Source organism: Dermacentor andersoni, chromosome 3, assembly GCF_023375885.2.
Source record: "Dermacentor andersoni chromosome 3, qqDerAnde1_hic_scaffold, whole genome shotgun sequence".
Lineage (NCBI taxonomy): Eukaryota > Metazoa > Arthropoda > Arachnida > Ixodida > Ixodidae > Dermacentor > Dermacentor andersoni.
In genome coordinates, this window is record NC_092816.1 from 32040805 (window position 1) to 32063591 (window position 22787).

General features: G+C 41.6%; 1 protein-coding gene across 2 annotated transcripts in view; it reads left to right on the forward strand.

The window, feature by feature from the left end:
• Positions 1 to 22787, forward strand: part of Plod (procollagen lysyl hydroxylase) — a 175936-nt gene that overhangs the window by 4081 nt on the left and 149068 nt on the right. The window contains exons 4-12 of one of the 2 annotated variants that reach the window (XM_050169644.3): positions 867 to 1003; positions 3708 to 3822; positions 6930 to 6975; positions 10369 to 10392; positions 12265 to 12377; positions 13783 to 13846; positions 16997 to 17094; positions 18191 to 18289; positions 19098 to 19229. In XM_050169644.3, coding sequence (XP_050025601.2) covers positions 867 to 1003; positions 3708 to 3822; positions 6930 to 6975; positions 10369 to 10392; positions 12265 to 12377; positions 13783 to 13846; positions 16997 to 17094; positions 18191 to 18289; positions 19098 to 19229 — 828 coding nt within the window. The remainder of the gene's footprint in view (positions 1 to 866; positions 1004 to 3707; positions 3823 to 6929; positions 6976 to 10368; positions 10393 to 12264; positions 12378 to 13782; positions 13847 to 16996; positions 17095 to 18190; positions 18290 to 19097; positions 19230 to 22787) is intronic. The other variant, XM_050169645.3, reaches the window with a different exon arrangement.

The following is a 22787-nucleotide window of genomic DNA, read 5'->3' on the forward strand; positions in this document are numbered from 1 at the left end:
CAATAGCAGCAGAATAGGTGTCCACTTGGAACGAATTGTAAGGATGGCACTCAGTGGCGTAGCAACAGGGGGGGCCGGGGTGCCGCGGGCCCCGGGTGCAAGGGGCCAGTGAGGGGGGGGGGGTGTCATATACGTCTGAAGACACCCCTCTTTCCGCCGGCTACACCCTTAGAGGGGACTGACAGAAGACCTATGGGCCCCGGGTGCCAGACGACCTAGCTACGCCACTGATGGCACTGGTATCAAGATATGCTTCGTCAAACTTGGGGTAGAACTGCCCTGTTGTTCCACTTACGTTAAGATATTGCCATTTTATGCATTGAAGAACAAAAGTAGCTGGACTGTCAATGTATTTGGTCACACGCTTGAGGAATTCACATCTCGAAACTAGTATTTTGTCTTCGTAAACCAGTAGCTACTATTAGTAAATTGGCAACATGTGTTGTAAGGTAATTCGTTGAACACATTATTTGTGAAAATTTGTTAATTAGCCGATTATGCATTCAATTTCATGTGCAAGTGATGTCTGCCTTTTTGAGTAATCCAGCTCAAGCATTAGAACTGTGCGACCTGTGACAGGTGACTTAGAATTCTGTATAGTCTATAAAACAAATAACTCGGTATGTGCTGTAAGTATCATATTGTCCCGCTATTTTATTTTCCACATCTGTTAAACACACCATACATCCTGTTCACTGGTGTGTTGGCCATATGCTTATGCTTTGTTATTTATGCGGTCAGGTAATTATGCATAAGCCAGAATATACTATCTGCATTTTTAGGTGTCATCCTGTCCCAATGATAAGTGTGCCCTTATTTCTCCACACTTTTATGAGGAATGGAATTTAACACATTCCAACTTTCAGATTCTTGGTATGCATGAAGATTGGCTTGGGGGTGACATGGCTAAAGGAATGGGAGGTGGCTACAAAGTCAGGCTCCTCAAAAAGGCCCTAGAAGATTACAAGGACGATGCATCAATATTAATCATGTTTGTTGACAGGTGAGGCATCCATATGCTTGGCTGTACTACTGTGGCATTATAAACCTTGCTAGTGGTGTCAGATTTTTTATGTATGTACAAAATACAATTTTCGTTGCAACAGTAGTACATGTTTTGAATAAAACATATGACTTATTTTAAAAAAGGTGGTCGTACTTCTATGTTACAATGTTATAACAGAACCAACTAGCAACTGGCTATTTGGGTAGTCTGGTGAGAGCGTGGGTATTTTTTAACTGTTTTACAGTATTTTGAAGCAAAGCTGTTCTGCCTACAATCCCTGGATCACGATCCTGGGTCTTGCACATTTCCATGCTGTCTGGATATATGTCGGTTCATGTGTATTGCTATAGCACACAGACCTCTTAATGAAATAGTGCATAATTTTAGTGGCCTCTTTTGTCTTTTAAATTTCATATATTTGGGCTACCCATTCTTAGCCCATTTTGTAGGTGCCACTCACATGTGCTTTTCCTTTGCTAATCCTCCAAAATGGGCAACATGTGGCCCATGTCATACGTGTCCTGGGCGGACTTCATGCAAAAATGGTGTCTTTGTATAAAATTAAAAAGACATCTTCGTCCTACTCCTTGTTGTCGTCATCATCATCATCCTTCTGTTCAATTCAATTCTGATGTGGTGTGTGCCAAAACCACAATCTGATTATAAGGCACATTGTAGTAGGGGAGTGCAGAATATTTTTGACTACCTAAAGTTCTTTAATGGGCAGTCATATCTAAGTGCACGAGTGTTTATGCATTTTGCCCCCATCGAATTGTGGTCACCGCGGCCGAAATCGCAACTGTGACCTCGAGCTCTGCAGTGCAATGCCATAGCCACTGGGCTACCGTATCAGGTCGTCATTCTTGGGAACATGATCAATCCCTCAGGAAAAACCTGGCTTTGCCACAGAGCTTTAGTTGCTTCTTCTCCTCATTTCTCAGTGCTTATAATTTGTTGAAGAAGGCTTATAATTTGTTGAAGAAGGGCAGTGGGCAATGTATCAATATGTACCAAGTGTGAAGAAACACTACTGCGGCCAGTAAGCAGGGATTCGACAACTATGAGCTTTTTCCTGCTGCTGTTGTGCCATGGGATCATGGGTTGTCACGCAGCTGCACACACCTGCTTACAAGCATATATCACACCCATACCTGCGTGAGAAACATGAACAGGTTAGCAGGAAAAATGTTTTATATTGTTATTTAAGGTAATCATAATAGACTCATGATCAAAGCATACTACTGTGCGTGTATGTGTAATAAAGCATATTTAGTTTAGCCACCTTTAATTCAGGCATTAAAATACAGCTTAAAGAGGCCCTGAAACACTTTCCTTACTAATCATAGAATGGTCTCACTATTAAAGGATGTCGTCTCACAAATTTCGTGCTGTAAACGTTTTTGAATCCTCCAACTATAAGTCAAGTTATCACACTAATAGTCGGCTTTCTCTCTCGTTTTGTCTCCAATGGCGTGCTGTAAGTAGCACAGCGAAGCCAAGAAGGCAAAGCCCCGGCCAAAAATTGAGTGCCACAGCCGCGAAAGTGCTTGTCGTGGCACCTCATGGTGGTCGTGGCAGGCTTTGCTACGCAGCACGGCACTGCCGTCTCGGAGGCCAGACGGAGCAGATGCAGCTATTCGCAGTGCGAAGATCGCAGACTCATATATTTCTCATTTCCTTAACTCAAAATTAACAATGATGTATTACTGTAAATGCTCTCGTGATCATGAAATCAGCCAATAATAGCATTGGTGGGTCCAGCTGCATTCGATGATGCTGCATGACAACACTGCGGAAGTGAGAGCAAACGATTTTTCGCTGTATTCGACTGAAGATTATAAATTCCCTGCTGCATGTAGTGCAGCAATATTTGGCACATATGCTCATAGCAGCCTCTACGACAGATTGGCATTTTCTTACTAAGTTCAAAAAGTGATTCAGGGTCCTTTTAAACTGCCTACTGTGGGCCTGGCAAGCGTGCACAGCTAGTTACTGTCTGGTTTGGGACAGCTGTCACTTAGGAAGCAGTTGCATTTGCTTGGAAGTCCAGTATAATATCTTGTGTGGTAACAAGGTGTTTGCAACATCTGTTCACTTAAATGTGGCTGGTGAAGGTTAGAAATCAGTTTTAACAATCACGGCAAAAGTTGTAATCATTGTAATGAATAAAGAAGAAGCAAGCTACATTGTCACTTGCTGCTTGACTTCCTGACCAAATGAATAAAGTGGCAGGGACTATAAGGCTTCTGTTGTGCAGCTTATGTGGGAAAAAAAAATTCCCAAGAACAGTTTACTTTGTTTGCAGAGCAAAATCGCCACGCGACTGGCCGCTCGAGGCACTTTGTGTGTATTCGCAGGCTTCTTTCACGGTCGGAAAAAAGCCTTTTGTGTGGCACTTATTGAGTGACAGAAAGCTGTATCGGGAGTTTTTCATGTTACTCAGCAATTTTTTCATTGACACTTTTAATCTAATTATAATATTTAAGAAGTTTATTAATGAAGACTAATTATCCAATTAGGCACAATGAAAAAAATAGTTTGAGTCTCTCCAAGCGGCTGCAAGCAACATTAGCTTTGTTCTGTCCAGCTACATGGCATTTGCAAACTCTTAAACTCTGGCTAAAGTTAGCTGGGATATGCTGTATACTACTGTGCTTTTCTGTTGCAACCCTTTGTAACGCGATAAATTCTCTCTTTCTAGTTACGATGTCATATTCACTGCTGGAGAAGACGAAATACTGCGGAAGTTCTACAAATTCAACTCTAATGTTGTGTTTTCAGCTGAGGGTTTTTGCTGGCCCGACAAAAGTCTTGCAGTGAGTACAAAGTGATGCTTGTGAGTAGCTCCCACCTTATAACTTGCGCACGCCTCCTTTGGTAATGATGGTGCCAAAAGTGGTATGTCATTAGCCATTAGGGGCCATTGAAATGATGAGCTGGTATAATGTTGTGTCTGCCTTTGTTAGGTTCTGCCCTATTCTTATAATGTGCTTTACCAGCTGACCAACTTTTGTGACAGTGTTGTGAATAAAAGAGGCTGCATAGTTGTACATGAAGAAAAAAATGATAGGGAATAAAACTTATGTGAAATCATATTATGTTATCGCTGTGAAGGCATTTCTGCATTTATTGAAAGTCCCAGATGCATGCAGTTGTAGGGTAACAGCTGTTGAGTTGTTGCCATGGCATATACTCACTTTGTACAGCGGTGCGAGTTTTTCAACACAAGCACTTGACAAGTTTAGGCATTATAGCATTTGAGGACAAGCCTAATCCTAACCTCATGTCCTCTTCCTCACCCGAAGCATGGGAGGCAGTGCTGCTCAATTCTAGCCTGGACACCTAACTCCAGGTCATAGAATGACATGGAGAGGTCACCATCAAACATTGGTTGAAGGCCATCTGGCCCGCCTGAAGAAACCACGCCTAATAATCCCACCTAACGCTGCCGAAAAAAGTTTTTCCTGCCTACCTACCTAGCATTTGACAGCATGCATGACACTGCTATAAATCTGATATAAAAATTTGCATTTGCCTTTCAGTGTAAGCTTCAGTAATCTTTGATAAAGTGCTGTTGGTAGTGACACAACTGAGGGTTCCCTTCTAAAGCAAGTCTGTATTTAGGCACTAACACTGCATATCTTAGCTGTATTTGTCATTGGTTTGGTTGTCATGGTATTGCACAATTTTAATCAACACCAAATGGTATATCTCATGAATACACAACTGAGCGCATCTATTGCTGTGCTTAAGTGTCTTGGAAACAGTGCGATTTGAGGTACATGCCGTAAGGCTTGCTGTGAACTATGCTGTTTTATTCCATAATGCTCTCAGAAAATAGAATTTGGTAGTGGCTAGCTTATACGTCTAGCATCTTACTAATGTGCATAACAGCGCCACTGTAATGATCACGGCCATTTCTTACTTGCTAGTCTGAGTCCACAATGTCAAATAAATGAGTAGATTTCTCACGAATACTGTGGTGTATGTGGCGTAAAAAAATAGTCCTGTTTTTGGACTTGTGTTGACAATGAAACACTTGCACCATGCGAACACTTATTGTGCATCTGCCTTCTTTTGTCCCTTGGTTCTGTTTTACTTACTGCCTGAGTCAGGACCAACTTTTCCTAAGTACTGTTTTGTTCTGGGAACTTGTAAATTGAAAAGCAAGGCTATTGCTCTCATTTTGCACAGTTAAGTAGGAAATATCAGAATGACATCTGCCTTAAAGGGGCCCTGAAACAGCTTAAAAAAAATTAATTAATGGATCCAGCACTAAAAAGAATCACCTTATAAATGTTTTCTGATGAAACATTTTTGTATGAACCTTGTACGAGTACAGTTATGAACAGTGAAATTATGTGCCTGTCACACCTTCATAGTCATCCCCTTATTTTTCTGGCTCTTTCTGTTCTGAAAGCTGTGCTAATTAGGAGTGTAGTGTAGTTCTATAAAACGCTATGCTATTGCTTGAAGGTTTCGCATTGACACAGTCGTACTGCTCCCAACCACCAGATGCTGACACAACCAAATTCATGATTAGTATTCATAAGCCCCAACTGCAACTGTGCCATATTTTGGCTTAATTTCACTATGGCACACAATGTCACAAAATGTGGTAATCGACGTACCACATTCTCAGTTTTCTTTGTGTGTATCGCTCAAAAAAAAAAAAAACCTTTTTGGTTTTTACATGTCAAAATCAAGATCAGATTACGAGGCACGCAGTAGTAGGGGACTTCAAATTCATTTTGACCACCTTGGGTTCTTTTATGCGCACCCAACGCATGGCACAAAGGCATTTTAGCATTTTGCCGCCATTGGAACGTGGCCGCAGCGGCCGAGATTGAACTCGCGACCCTGAGCTCAGCAGCACAGCACATCGCCACTGGGCTACCGGGGCCAGTCTGTGTTTCGCTCAACCACAGGCAGAAACATAGCCCACTGATACGCACGTAAAACTTGAAGTACTAACAAAGAACTAATGTTATGAACGTAAAACTTGGCCCCCATAGACACAGCTCTGCAATGCATGCAGTGAACTTGTTGGTGCGAAAGGTAGCGAAAAATTCAAGCACACAATATAGATGAGAAACGGTGTTTTATTTCTTCAACTGCCATGACAAATTGTAAAAATATTTTAGAAGTGCAGAATTTTTTTAGACCTGTATTATTTGAGCCAAGTTTCTGTAAAAAGAAATATGATGCCTGTTGAACTTTTACTAGTATCGTTAAAAAAATTGCAATAGTCATAGCGTATTATTTATTTGTCAAAATTACAAGAAACTGCACACATATACATGTGCAAAAATTGGGCAAAGTTCGCAACGAATTAACTCATCATCGGCAGTTAAGGGGTTACTGATATTACACATCGTATTCTAGTTCTCCTTGTGTATCTTTATTGTTGGCTGGTGGTGACTACCCATGTTTAAGGTACGTGGTGCTGTCCTAGTGGGCTACTATATTCAAGGAGCCTCTTATTTAATCATATAGAATGACAAAATGCCTACAGCCCACATTTTTTTTTTTCTGTAGGAACAAGCATCAGCTTTAAAAATTTTCTTGAATGATGTCTGTTTTAGGTTCTGATCTTCTGAAATTTGATTTTAGTTGACAGCAGGAAAGTAGCTGTACAAATTGAACTGAAAGAAATGTAATGTGTTCATTTTTCGTTACTACAATAAAAGCAATAAATTTACATCTCATTATTGATCTGCCGAGGAGGAGTCAAACTAAAGTGTCATTAGCAGCGAGGCAACTGGGGTTCCATGTTCTAAAGCAGATAGTTATTTAGACACTAATGTTGTGAAGTGTTTCAGTACTTTCGTAATCCACGGAGTAGTTAAATATTTCAGCTCTTTCTGTCCACTCTCAGAATTATGTTTGAATGATCAATTTACTTTGTTTTTTCTTTGTGCAGGAGGCTTATCCAATAGCAAATGGGGAACGTTTTCTCAATTCAGGAGGTGAGACTTTGTTTCCATTGCTTTTAAAGAATTAATTAATTCATATTTATTTCCAACATGCAGAAGCTTTCGAGATATTTCATTGCTCTTTTATGTTTTAAGCTTACATTCATTGTCAGCATCCCTTAAGAAAGTGAATACCTCATGAGAACAGAATAAATATGGAACTTTAGTTTTTCGTTGTAATTTCTTCTGGCTCAAGTGCTGACTTGCTCGTTTTGCTTTCCTTCGACTTAAACTTTATAAATTTACAGTTGTCTGCACAGTTCTCTAGCGGACATTTCCATTTTACAAATGACAAAATCATGTTTACTGTAAACGGTTTGTGTTTAATTTGTGTTGCCTCAGTGTGTTTTCAGTTGAAGGAGGTATCTGTACATGTAGAGCAGAGAGAACTTATAGATAAGTAAAAAAAGAAAAGGTAAAAATGCATTTAACAAAGTATGTTCACATTAAAAGTTATACCACCGGCATTACATGCACATACACATTCAGAACACGCAGCAGGTACCATGTGTGAAAAATGGAGTCGTGTGGAGCCAAGGAAAGTTATTCAGCCACAGTGATGTTTCTTGCAACGGGACTTTTGGAATTATTCACTACGGTTTACCTACATGGGGAATGCCTGTAAAATTTTTGAAGGAAAGGTCAAAGAAAACACAAAGTTTGAAATTAATTTGTTTGGGCAAAGAAAGTATTCACTCAGCTTAGGTTAGACTAGCTTACGTTTTAAGCTTATAACAGTGCATAACAATAAAGACAAGGTTGTGTGTATTGAAATGGCATCATTAATCCCAGCCTGGGTGACGGTGGCAGTTTTGATGCATGAGAAAAAAAGACTCTTTCCTCTTGCACTTCTTGATGTGTCCTTTCAAACTCCTCGGGGCTGTAGACCTTCCTGTGAATTATTCTTCATCGAATTAAGTTTGATCCAAGACAAAATTATGGCAATGTACACATTGATACACATGAAAACACAGTTTTTATGTTTAATTCTGTGGAGCTCCAAGTAACTTTGACAATCACAATGTTAGTGTGAATGTTGTAGAAAGTAGGTTTGTTGTTTGCTGTCATTACTGGTTGTAAAATAGTTGTTCATAGTTGATTGCTTTGGCAGCATACAAGATTTTTAGGCCTGTTTCTTTGCAGACCGTTTTCCATCTCTCAAGTGCTGTATGAATCTCTTTTCTTCTCAGCTGCTTTTAGCTGCAGAAGCTGCACTATATATATATGCTGCTTTGCCTCACGACAAAAAAAGGTTTAAATTTAACCATAAGCTCTGGTAAGCAGTTTTAAAACGCTCTGAAAATTAATGGGCCTACCAAAATTTTGAGAGTCCCCATTTATTCACATGTGTTGATTATAATATGGTAATAAGGGCTGTTTCATGTGGTTCCTAATATGTTATCGGTATGTCTTTATTACATGCTATGAGACATTTACTTCAAACAGAATAACTTATTATTTACAAATGTGCATCTGCATTTTATAGTATCTGCATTTCCTAACAGCTTAAGTGATATTGTGACAAACCTGATCTGGTGCAAGTGTTTGTTTACACGAGCCCACTTCATATGTATTTGGAACACTTTTCACTCTTTTGTGCAAGCGTGTGCAGTTGAAATGGAGAGTGATCTGGTTGTACAGCTCAAGTTTTCTGGCCTAGACGTTTGTTCAAGCGAGTCCTCTTCCTATGTACTCAGTGTTGCCAGCTTTTTTTCTCAGCATGCCACTGAACAGAAAAGTAATCACTAAATGTTGACTAAATTTGGTCACTGAAATGGCCACTAGACCTGCCCTGTGAATTTGAAATAATGCAGCCATTTTGAAACACCTTAGTATGGACTAAAATGGTTTAAAGAATTTCTTGAAATATTTCACGTTCATTTAGTGTCCGTACTGTCAGGAATAAACGGTGAATTTACTAACAGGCTGTACAAGACATTTAATTTATTAGTGTATTTAAAAAACAATGGGTAATGACAGCTCAAATTTCATGTTTACCTTCAGACTTTAGGATTACCAATCCAGCACGATTCAAAAGAATGTGGGTCGCCTGACTTACCCAGCACAAAGACGCACTTGGTCTACTTATGTTTGCAAATTTTCTAGTTTTCAACGCTTGGGAAAGGAGAACTAAATTATGCAGCATGATCTTGGTCGTGTTGTTAACACGGCAGTGTGACAATTAAGTGACCTTTATACCGGTCGAATACGTTGCAACCCCTTGATCCACCTGCAACCTCTATGCGGGATTACATTGTTTGAAACCCATAAGAAACGGAGCCATTAAGTTCAGATTTATGTGAATTAGCCCAGCTGCTCCAACATGTGTGCTTTTCTGCAGTGAATATATCCTAGTATTCAGCTGCTGCATTCTTAATCTCACCATTAAGTTTATTGGAATAAGCTTTGGTAATTTATTTTACTGCTACACTTGTGAAGGTCCACCTGTAGAACATACTTAGGGAAACTGCAGCACTTGCAGCCGAAAGACCCATTCTAATAGGTTTTACAAAGAACAATGAAAATGAATATTGTGAGTGAAGTCTGAAGCCTACATTCATCAGTCGAATTATCGCATGTGGGTGCAGATGACTGTTGATTCATCATGGTCACAGAGCCCATACACCATACAGGCAATTTCGGCTGCCCTTTTGTAGCTTTTCAACAATAAAGTGCAATCTAGAAAGTCATTTTCATAGCAGCTTTCTTAACTTCGAAGTCGCTAAAATGTCGCCAATTATTCAGTCACATCGCTGAAAAATTTGCCGATTGCTGATTGGAAAAATTGCTGCGGAGCATGCCAAAAAGCTGCTAAATATAGTTGATAAAGTCTGGTTGCTAAAATGGCAACATTGTGTGTACTTGGAGCAGTTGACATGGCAAACAGCGCAAATGATGGAACAAAAGAAATGCAAAAAGTGCATATGTGCTGACTGTCAACTGATTTTTATTTGGAGTTGTACAGAACATATACAACAGAGATGATCCGTGACTTTGCATAAAAATCATATGACAGTAGGCACATATCTGTCCTGTTTGTATATCTCCTGTCCCGTTGCCACTACTTTTTGCCATGTTGAACTCTAACTGACTCAGCTTAAAAGTCTCATACTTAGAATGCTTACCGCTCGTCAGAGTGGGCAGTTTAATGTAAAAGTGATTTCTTACTTTGCACTGTCTTACCCAGTGCTGTCCGTGTGTGCTTCTCCGACATCCTTGTCTTTCCTTGTGCTAAAAAAATTATTTGAAGCTGGAGAGCCATCTAGTAGGAGTATGAATATGCTGATTGACGCGTGTTACTGTGTATCCGCCAAAGCATTTGCTTTACTCACATTGCTTATTCTTGTTTTGTGCTGTTCTTTGCTGTGAATGGCCCTAACTCCCTAGCTTGCCCCGATTTCTCGTACGCAGGTGAGTAATGTGCTGAGCATGCATACGCATGAGATCCATTTCAAATTGCTGTCGATGAGCACGGTCTACAGAGTAGGGTTAAACCTCACTCAAGTTTGCAACGTGGCTGGAGCAGATGCCTGCAATGTTCAAATGTGACACCAAAGCTGTTGTCTTGAGCATAGAGATTTTATTGTCTGGTGATTTGTTTTGACATGATCGCTTGTTGCTTCGTCTTGTACAGTGTTATGCTGGCATGGCTTTGTGGCATGTTGTGTTGTCTCAACTCACTGAAAACTCTGCACCTGTCGATTTTTTCCCTACAGTGTGTGGTCTGTGTTTTATTCTGTGCTAAGATTATAAATTATTCTTGTAACCGAAATAAGGTGTTACTATACATATGGTCTTGCAGCAGCTCCCAGCTGTTTGGTGCACAACTGTGCTCTATTGCATAGTGCTATTTCTTGATTGGCATGATTTAAATCTTAAAATTTGTTGGAATTGCACATTGCCAATGTCTGTTTTGAACGTTTCTTAACTATTCATTATGATGTTTGAAAGCCAACAGAGACAAGCAACTTTAGCCAGACGCAGTAAAGTGAAAAGTATTGGTTGAAATATATGAAGGCTGAAGTTCGTGGCATTCAGTGTTGTGTGTTCATTCTGAAGGCAGTGCAGCTCACAAACACGTAGGTGTTTTGGTGTACAGCCTTTGCTGAAAGAAAACAAGTCACTGTACCTGTGACCACAGTTCACTCTTCAGAGGTCTCTAGCATCAGTAGCTTCATGGGTGTGACAGAACACAGCCAGGCCTCAGTGACAGTGAGGCTCCTGTTGCTTTATTTCTTTTGACAAAGGCTGTATGCAATCAGTTACCATGAGTATAACATCGTTGTGTAAACTGTTGCTTTTTAATGAGAGATCTACACAGGTCTCACTCTGTGGCGTGGTTTTATGGTTTGGCTTAAAATTGGTTTCATGGTTTAAAGAATGGATGATAATGCACTTTGTACTGTATGTTACTGGTTCCCATAATGTGCAAGTTATTGCTCTAGGTATGGTAATATGCATGTGCTGGCAATTTTTATAGTGTCATCTTGTTTTATCATATCATTTTTACTCAATTGTCTTGCAATTTATTATTGTGCTTTAGCTGGCAGCAAAGAATGCTAACATTTGCTAACATCTTCACTTTTATTCAAAAATGGTCATTGAACTTATAGTATTAATTTTTCTTACCGCATGCGAACAAAAAGAAAAAAGGTAATTAGAAAAGACTGGAATGATTCAAGAATGAGAATTTTCAGACAATATGACCTTAAATAACTTCATTAATGCTTTGAACGAAAACTCAATATAGCACTAATGTTGTATTGTGTCTTATTGAATCTTACAATTTTACTTTCATTTTTTGGTTTGAGGGTGCACTTTATAACATTTTGTTCATTATATAAAGCCTTCTTATGCAGACTTTACTACAGTACAGTTAAAATACATGAGACATTCGTTATTGCTTTCTTATGTGATGTTTCCAGTGTTATCTTGCAGCCAATTTGTGTGCCGATTGATGATTGAGGGCATTTGAACTTCTGACTTCGTGTCTTTTTTTATGTGTTTGTGTGTTAGTGTACTGTATTGTTTTAACTGTCTTCCCCTGTGCATGTTCATGTAGATATTTTTTCGTGAGGAGATTCGCGCAGCCTGGAGAGTGCAATGCTCGTGCATGTAAAACTGGATTTATGCATGCTGTGAATGACAATTATTGGTTTTGCAACACAATTCACTCTGGTATAGAAGGAAAGGTTGCTTAGCTTTGGGGATTTCTTTCGGTTTGTGTTTTGTTTCATGTTTTAAGATGGGGTGTTTTCTTTATCTTTTTTTTTTAAATCCCAGGTTTCATCGGTTATGCTCCTCAGGTGTACAGCATTGTTTCTAGTTCCGATCTGGAAGATGATGCGGACGACCAGCTATTCTACACCAAGGTTTACCTTAAGGAGGACCTTAAGGTGGGTGACTTTCTCAGCTCATAACAGTATCTGCTGATCTGTGATAGTGCAATAAAGATCCGAAGACACATAAGCACTTCTTATGAGTTGCGAATGCGAAAACATTAATGCCCAATTGAACGCCACTGAGCGCCTTTGAGTTTTGCACCGCTAGTAATGTACCTTAATGGCACGTGCTGCCTGAACCAGCAAGCAGCAGCAGCAGCGTGTGGTGTTGCGTCGCATGTGGTATCACATCACTGTATTTGCTCCATCAAGGCATGCTGGGGAATTGGTGTCGTGGTGATGTTCTCTCCCCTCACGCAACATCTGGTGGGCTACCACTACAGAAGGTGTTCTGATTTGTGCGCTATGTTTTGTCGAGGCACGCCCGTGACGGGGTGTTGCAGGCACTGGGAATTTAGGTACCGCTCTGTGTCTACAGACACCACTGGCTTTTTCACTCCATGGACCATTTGATGTCGCATCAAAAACCGAATTTCTAAAAGTGAAATGGGCACGATGTCAACATTCTGCTGAGTTCGCTTGGTGGTTCTGCCTTCCACTGCCGGCATGAATATTGTGCGCATACACACTACAAGCACACTATCATTCCTGCTGAGTCACTGTGTGTGTGCAGTGGTCTGAAATGAACTGACAGTAAACATCAAGCTCACATTACCTAGCATGTTACACTGGGTACTGACTCATACTGACAGTTTCCTTTGGGCCTCATCTCATGCACCACCATGGTTAGAAGCCTTTAGGGCCATTGGCAATGCTCCTCATCACAGCAGCATTGTAAGACGCCTGGTAGTAGCCGGGGCGCTGTTCCTGCTGTGCAGCTGAAGTTGCCTTGCTGCGTCATGCCAACACCTCGAACCTGTATATCATTGGAATACCACCTGAGGAGTTCAAGTGCAATGCTAAACCTTGTGGGACGAGCATGTGATGCCCCCTCTGGCATAATCTTCGTTGGCCTGCCAGGCTCGGTGGGACATATTGGTGACCGCACCAAATAAACACCGACGAGCACAGCTGCTTGTGGTCAGTCGTCGTTCACCACCACCACGCTGCGGAACATCACTCTGACGGAGAGTGCTTTGAGCCCCCCTCGTTTATGAACACGGCCAGATCGTGACACCTTGCTATGGCTTTCAATGCTTTGTCCTTTGGGCGAAACTGCCAGTTTCTTGTTTTTGCTGCACACTAGACGATCAGTTTCATTTTTGTAGGTTGCACCTACTTCTATGTTAAATTGCAGTGTTCACATTTGTGTATATATAAGATTAATTTTATGTCATAAGTAAAACATTGTTTTTTAATGTTCTTATGAGTTTAAAATGCTGATATTCTTCTTTTTTGTGAGAATGAGAGATGCAACTTATTGTTTTCTTACCCCTACATGATGTCGCTTTCTTTACAGAGAAAATGGGGCATCAAGCTGGACCATAAAGCTGAAATTTTCCAGAATCTGAATGGAGCAGTAGGTGAGAGAGAGAGAAAAAAAAAGAGATTTGCTCAAGGCTGACTGTACTTACCTCGACTGTACTTACCTTATCTTGTTTTGTATAGTATTGGCACAGTGGTATTATTCTTGACCACCATATAATGGCAGTGCCGTATTGGTAGCGATATATTAAAGGGCCCCTGAAACGGCTCGGACAAATTTTGTAGTCACGTAGGGTACAGCTAAAGTAAATCATTCGCACCACAATTTTTGTGAAGCATCTCATATTAAGAGAGTTACGGACGATTACAAGTTACCCTCCTCCATAGTCGTGCATTTTCTCCTCAACTCGTTTGCCGAGTGATCGAGGCTAAGCTCCGCCTTCACTGGCTTTGCGTCATGATGGCACGTCGTGTCGTCAACTTTCAGTTCTCTAGGAGCATGGGTGTGAAGCCTCTCGAAACTCATCGCCAGCTGCTTGGCAGTCGACCCCAAGCAAGAGCTATCAAAGTAGTGTGCATTGCAAGCATTCTGTTGCAGTGCCGAGCGTGTCGGCTATTCCGACAACCACAGGCGAGCTGGACGTTTCGACAGATGGCTGGAGGTATAAACTCAAGCTGGTGAAGGAACTTTAGCGCTAATATTGCTCTAACCAAGTGTAAAAGATTTTAAACATTTACAAAAACAATGTGTTGATGAATACACTCCTGCGAAAAATTTACAACAGCAGCAAACAAGAATAGATTTCGTTGCTGCTACTGTGTATGAGGGAGCTCTGTGCCACCAGGTGGCTGCACCGTGCAGACCATTCACATTTGCACTTCTGCTCATCCCATTAAACGGCACGATCAAACGGCCAGGCCCTGTCCCCTTGCGCTTGCGTTTACACGAATAGTGGATTCGCGAAACGCTATTGCAGTAGTAATCCTGCGGTGTAAACTGGCGGCCGCAAATGCGTAAATCCTGGTGCCGATCTGATGGCAGCAGTCCGATGCGCTGCAGCCAGTCCGCTCGTCTGCTGCCATACACATTGCAAGTCGCTACATTTGATATATTGACATATTGCTAGTCGATACATTTGCAGCCCACAATGCAACAAAGTCGAATCGTGGTGCTCGCGAAAAGACTGAGGCCGACTCTGATCGTGGAGCTCTCGTCAAAATGGAGCGCATTGTAACACAAGCAGACAATGCTTGCTGTGTGCCGGAAGGGCTTAAGTGTAGTGAGAAATTGTTCTTGTGCATACTCTATGTGTTACTTTCTTTTTATAGAAACAAATTAACTAACATTCCAACTATTACGAACACCTTTTGTTCACCACAAAGGTGGAAAAATTATCGATGATGCGCCTTGGGCAGCCAATCGGATAGCTCGCCCTACTGACATTAATTGGGTGATTTACGTCATATGGGTAGGAGCGGCTGAAAATTCCGCCGAGCAGTGTGCTGCGATCGGCAGCGATGTACATTTTTAAAACCTTATAATAAATTACACACTTTATGTGGAGCACTTAGATGCATCAATGATCAGAAGGACCTACCCTAATGACTCAGTATGTTTGTAGAAAATCGTCAAAATTGTTTCAGGGTCCCTTTAGTGGAAAGTGAATACAATACAATCCAATTTTTTTTTTACAAGTGCATTATTGTCAGTCGGATTGACGTAAAGGCAAACAAGTGCCTGACAAGGCGCTATAACCTCTCCCTTCAGATGACACACTACCCATCATGACAATGAGAATCAATCAGAGGAGAAAAGTTTTATAATAATTCAAAGGGCATTGCTGTTCTGTGTGAAGACAGCTAAGGGTGTCTGAGAATGCATAGTCATAGGAGAAAATTTTCAGATGAAGACAACTCGTCCTCAGCTTCTGAAAATGGTGCTGGACCCATTGAGCATACTCCGTTAGAATGTCACAGTGTTCATACAGCGATAAATGTGGAAGCAGGCTTGAGTGAGGTGTTCGGATTTAAGGACAGTACGGGAAACATAAATGAAACTGGCTGTGAAGTCTAGTAAAATATGGGTGAAAGATTGATGGTGGAAAAGAAGGGATACCACGCAGCGAAGCAGACGTTCAACAGTGAATAAAGTAGCATATGTGCAAAGGTATTTAATGATTTACATACACCTGATAATTTAGAAAAAGTGGGCTTGGTAGCTTATGCAACTGCCCTATTACAAAGGGGATGCTCTTATAATTATCATTATTCTCATTGTCATCACCATGCGATTTCTCTGCTTTTGCTTTTGTCTAAGGAACAGCGCAATTATTGGAGAGTTTAGAAAAATCTACCTGGCAGCTGTCTTGTTTATCCCTGCATAAGAATAAAAAAAATAAGGGGCATGGTTCCAAACATATTGAGGTAAAGACCGGAAGCCTTTCACGTGAAAAGACTCTAAGCTACATGTACAGTGTGAATGTTTGGCTCAGATTTTCACTACACTACTGTTGCCTCGTGACTGCGAAAGTTTACTTGCCACATTCAGAAAGTGTTGCAGGGCTCTTTTAAAAAAACATAGCAAAGACCAGCGTGCTGACCTTTTAATTACCAACCAATACTGTGGAGGTTAGGACAGTGGGAACAGCACGTCAGAGTAGGGCACGAGCTGGAAGTTTATGAACCACAGTGTGTACAACATACTACCAGCCTTTGTAGCAATTGCTACGAATGGGTGGATGTCTGATTTTCCCTTTAATAATTACTTCTCTCCACCTTGTGGGTTTCCGCAGAACTATTACGTCAAACTCTTGCCTTTGCTTCGAGTTCTTGACAGATTCGACTTCGTCCTACCATGTGCTAGCCTAGCCTGGTTAGCTCAGATGGTAGAGCGGCTGCCCCGGAAAGGCAGTGGTCCCAAGTTCGAGTCCTGGACCAGGGCAAATTTTTCTTCAACTGTGAAGCTTTTTTTTCGAGGAACCCGTATGGGTTTCCTTTGTAGCAATTGCTACGAATGGGTGGATGTCTGATTTTCCCTTTATTAACTACCAGTACTACTGAAAAACACCAGAGTTAATCTACAGATTTTAACTTTACCAAGTTTTAATTGTACAACTGTTACCAGCAAGCCTTGCAAGGCTAGCTGTCTTCACCTGCAGTAAAAAGCCTGCACTTCCCTCATCCCTGTATTAACTTCTTGAAGTTGTATCTTGAATGTTGTTGCCAATAAATGAAATGTTCCTTTGCAGGTGATGTGGAGCTGCTGGGCTTAGATTCTGAGCCATACTTGCATAATTCTGCTTATGGGACAACACCTTTGGTCATACATGGCAATGGGCCTAGCAAAGTACGTATTGCACGTTTTTTGTTATTGACCAGTTCTCCTGTTTCTCAAGTTCTTTTTCTGTGATCACTACAGTTACATCACTACAGTGATGATGGAAATAAATTTGTATTTGCATTAATATCAATTGTAACTGAACTAATATTACACTTGTTTCATTAATATTGATAGACATCTGTACTCTTGGGAAAGCTATTGGGATTACATATACAATAAAAGAAAAGTACTGAAGCTCATGGTTGTGTACGGTGCAGCATTTAGAGAAGGTACTTGTTGAAACTTGTGTTCACTTCCTCTGGTATTTATTTTAAATATGGTTAAGTTTTTCTTTAAGATTATCTTGTTGGTTTTTAAGTGCATTTCACAACTGCTACTACTACAGTAAAACATTGTTAATATGTACCCGCTTAAAGGTAATTCCAGTTTAAATATAATTGCGTTGAATCCCACATCCTGTCGTCATTGAACTTACTGTATTGGCTGACTGCTTAAGCCGTAGTCACTTACCACATGCTAGACGGTTAGTGCATAATATTTACTTCATTTTGTAGTGCGTGCAAACCCTGAATCAGGAAAATGTTGTGTGCGTAGACCATAGATAGTAAAATTGCGGTGCACGGACTTTTCTCAGACAGTAGTCCCCACCGATAGTGATGTTAAAACAGGGTGGTCATGACACGTTTCCTGCTCCCGTAGCTTCTGGTGCTTCCACATTGTTCACGGTAATGACATGGAAGTGGGCGACGGCTTTTCCATCTCCGACACAGCATGTGCATTTACTGTCACGAGGGCATTTGCAGAGAAGTGGGGCCTGATTCAGAAACTGGCTTGCAGCCTTGCTGAGCTTGAGGATGCTGTCATTGTTGCACGGCCCCCAAAGTGACTGCATCAATAAATATACACAGTAACTGTTGGAAGAAGCGCACTGATACAAACACCTTGCTTGATTGATGTCAGCTATTGGCCAATAGCAGCTGAGTGTGGAAATCTGTTATATTACAAAGTAAGGCATCCAGAAATGAGTGTGGAGCAGGTGACTGTTAAAAAGAGAGCATTTGAGAAAAATGCCTTTCTATTCTGTTTTTCCATACTGCTGCAGGTCATATTGAACAACCTTGGAAACTACCTTGCCAAGTCCTGGAATGACATAGCTGGTTGCCGTGTCTGCTACGACACCTTCAGCCTTTCTGACAAGCTGGTTGGTGTCAATGCTTGGTTTTGCTTACTCAAATTTGGACTGAGAAAGCATGAACGTTGACTTCTTGGTTGTGTTTTCTTCCTTCTAATACTGTGTGCACATTCACTGATGATGACTCACAAAGTAGAATCCAATAACTTACTGTGTTTTTACAACATGGTTCTGCTTTCTGAAGTTGTGAAACCAAAACGCAGTTTCAAATAACCATGACCTCAAGCTCACTTCGAGTTCTCCGTGCTGCATGCTACAATTAATAGTTACATTTGTGTCATTCCAAGCAGCAAAAATTCCCAAGACTAAACCTTGATCTTGATGTTGTCATCTGACTGTTATGGCATGTAAGCAGGCAGGTGAGGGACAGTAAACTTTATGGAGTTAGGTGCTCTATTTGGTGAACTTTCACTGACAAACTGAAGGTATAAGGTCAGTGGCATTGATATAATGTCAAGCACAGTCAAGCAGTGAACTAATACAACAATGTGGGTTACATCTGACCCATGTTTATAGCATGCCAACATACATTTATAACAAAAAGGCAGACATAGGGGCAACTGGGACCTACTATTGTCTGTCACAACAGTCATGCAATCCGTAGTCATTAGCCTACATTGCCAGAAGCTGCTGTAGCAGTCGTGATGCAAGAACACTCTTTTATTCTTGATGCATCTCACAATAAAGTGAAAGAAATGATGATGCTAAAATATTGAGAGATGATGGAGGCACCATGAACTAAATACTTGTGGGAATGTTTCTACTATTTTATTAAAAGATGCTGATTAACAATTGTACACTGATTCTGCTTTCTCAGGACTCCGAGCTGCCAAAGGTTCTGATTGCTATCTTTGTGGAACACCCCACACCGTTCTTGAAAGAGGCCCTGAATAAAATCTACAACCTGAAGTACCCGAAGGAGAAGATACATCTCTTTGTGCATAATGCTGTGAGTGCATAAGCTGACGCTGTTTCCTTTTGAACTTGACATGAACAGTAATTTCTGTGGTGCAGTATTCATATTCCATGTTTGGCTTGTATAAGAAAAGCAAGCTGCCCTGTCCTCTACATGAGTGCTTAAAAGGAAGCTTCAGGTTTGGGGCCAGCTCCACTTTCTCTACTCGAATGTATATGAAAAGCAGAAATATGCTACACAAAAGAGCAAAAGTGGTGCAGGTAGCGCACTTCATTTCATTTCATTTATCATCATTTTGAAGGCCCAAAGGCTTTGCACAGGGGGGGGGGGGGGGGGCAATACAAACATGTGTAAATGTGGTTACATACAAATGGCACTTATGTGCAAGCGAAGGGAAGTAGAATCTGCATCACCTTATGGAAATGACGAGAATGCTTCGTGCCTTTTTATTGTCTTTAGGGCTGCATATGGCACAGCATTTTGTTGGCCACGTTGCCTTCAGGACAACATCAGATGATTGATGAGTCCTCCTATGGTCCCAATAGTCCCCGAGTTAAGCGTTTGCAGCACCACATGAGTGCCTTGGCGTTTGGAGGGTAAACTATAGTGTAAAGATGGCAACTACAATGCTCTTAGAAAGTCACCATCGTGTTTGAGACTGAGGGAAGATACGGGACCAGGTGCCAAATTCAAATAATTTATTGTCACCATTCAGTTAATGTAGTGTTTCACCATGGGTATCATTCTGTAACAGCTTGCAGATACAGAAATGAGTAAGTGAAACAGCAAATAATTTCTCATTTGTTTTATTAAATGTGGTAGGAAATATTTACAGGACAACATGTTCACACCTTTGCGAACATTTCAAAGGCCTCTTGTAATAATTTTGCAACATTCATTTTGGTAAAAATCTTACTAAAGAGAGTCAGGACATGCGTCACATAATGATCTGTTGGTTCATGTTTGGCAACTTATTCCTTGACAAGTTTGTAAGTATAGGAAATCTTTAGTGCTTTGTATAAAAATATCACTGGCATTCCCCTTGTGCATAGCCAGTGTTACCAGCATAGTAACAGGCACATGACTTAATCCCGGTGGCTACTCGGCCTTTTCATTGCGTGTTCGTCATATCGCTATTGTAGCATTGCGCGGAGCTGGTGAGACATAGGTGCCTAGATAACTTCTAAGCTGAAAGCTGAGGGACTCATTCACAGAACAAAATATGTGAAACTAATGTCACACTACATGTATTTGCTTTGTTTCAACTCCATATGACTACAGTTCAAACTTGTTCAGAGCATCTTGTCATTGGAACTGTATACCAAAACATGGCACCCTAAGGTCTCCTATGGTCCAAATAGCTTTGCAGTGGCCAAACTGACACTGAAACAAATAAACCAAGAAAAACATAACTTCACCTGTAGGTTGTTGTGTACCCATTAGCTGCATTGTGCAATCCATGCAATCCAGCCACCTGTTTAGAAAACGTGACTAGAACTGGTGAGACTTCTTCTTTTGGTTGAAGTATATATATGCTTGCTCTGATACTGGTAATGTGGGCTGGAGCGTTTACATGGTGGAGCTTCCAGGGATTGGCAATCTCTGGTTGTTTCCGTTAGATGGCTCCGTGAAGGCTCCCAAGGACTTCTTTGTAGAACACGGCATTGACGGTTTGTCCCCAATCTACAAATTCTTTGTGGACGACCCCACGCTTGTCAAAAAAGACAATGAACATTGTCTTTACCTTGGGGTTTGACATTCTCGCTCTCTTGGTGCGTGGGGAGTTTATAGTGTGCCACTCCGAGCTTTGGTGCCTGGTTTTGAGGTCGTACTGGAACACCCATGATTCATTGCCTGTTATTACTCCCTCTAAAATGTCCTGTTCACTTTCCAACTGCACTAACGTCTCACGGGGAATGTCAACTCATCGTTGTTTTTGTTCATCATTCAACACTTTTGGCATCAATTTCGAACAAACCTTCCGCATGTTCAAATTTTCATAAAGAATTTTGTGAACCCTTGCTTTGCACATGTTGAGGTCTTTGGCGATTAATCTGATACTCAAGCGACGGTCGAAGTCCAGGAGATTTTTTACTTTGGTCTCATTTTCGTTCAACCACTTGTTGAAGGGCGTTCAGAGTGCTCCATGTCTTCAACGGCCTCCCGTTTGTTCTTGAACTCACGGAACCACCAGGAAACCTTGCCGCTTGACAGGATGTCATCTTTGTAAGCCTCCTTAACCTAGGCAAGTGTTTTGGAAGCACTTTTGCTCAGGTGAAAGCAAAATTTAATTGCGTACCTCTGCTTCAGTAAATACTCCATTTCTGATGTTTTCTGTCGTGACAAAAAGTCGAAAACAGCTTTTGCGCCACTTCAAATGCTCACTGCATCAGAGCTCGGATGCAGTGAGCATTTGAAGTGGCGCAAAAAAATGCTCACTGCATCAGAGCTCGGATGCGACTGCCACCTGGTGCATTACTCAGCTTAGAACTCCTGTGACGGAAGGATGAGAGAAGAGAGAGGAAGAAGAAGATCGGAGATGCTGGCTGCTGCGTGTTGTTGTTGGTCAGCGATCTTAACTATTCTGACTCATCCTGTATATATATTGTAAATATAGTTTTTATATACTCGCAACATCCCCGTAACATATTGGTGAGAGGTGCAGGGTACCATGGCTGGAAATGGAGCTCCGCAGTGGACGTTGCATCACCGTCCACACCCTGAATGACGGTGAGCATGCGAGATCAACGTCGTTGCCGCCTCCAACCTCATCATCGCCAGCTACGTCGCTGTCACTTTCGGTTGTCGTTGTGCAACCCAAGGATCCTGGGACTTCCTGCGGGACTGATGGCGCCGACATTGAAGAGTGGGTGGCCATGTACGAACACGTGAGTGGAATCAAAAGATGGGACCCTACGCTTATGCTAGCTAACCTGTTGTTCTACCTAAGAGGCACGGCAAAGGTGTGGTACGAAAACCACGAAGAGGAGCTAACCGCTGGGACCAATGCAAAGAGAAATTGACAGAGTTGTTTGGCAAACCAGCCGGCCTCTCGTGCCAAATGCCCCACGGAGTCCTATGTCTCGTACATCCAGGACGTGCTGGCACTTTGTTGTAAAGCCGATCACGACATGACAGAAGCTGAGAAGGTCGAGCATGTGCTTTAAGGGCATTGCTGACGGCGCGTTTAATCTGCTCATGTGCAAGAGCTGCTCTACAGTTGACGCAATCATTAAGGAGTGCCGACAATTCGAGGAGGCCGAAAGCCGACGCGTCTTGTAACCATTCGCCAGACTTTCCAATACTGCCGCAACGTTGACGTGTGAAGATCAACTCGCACAGCAGCATGCGTCGTCATCAGAGGACGTGGTGCGAATCGTTAGACGTGAACTGGATGTGATGGCGCCCGCAGCTTTCTGTTCACATAGCCCTGATGCTACGACATTTTCAGTTCCCCTCGTACAAGCCATCGTTCACCAGGAACTTGAAAACATTGGTTTACGGTCTGTGTATGCTGTCGCCAATCCCAGAGCTACCGAACGCCCTTCTACTATTTTTGCTCCACCTCGATGCTTTTCTCCACGTTATCGC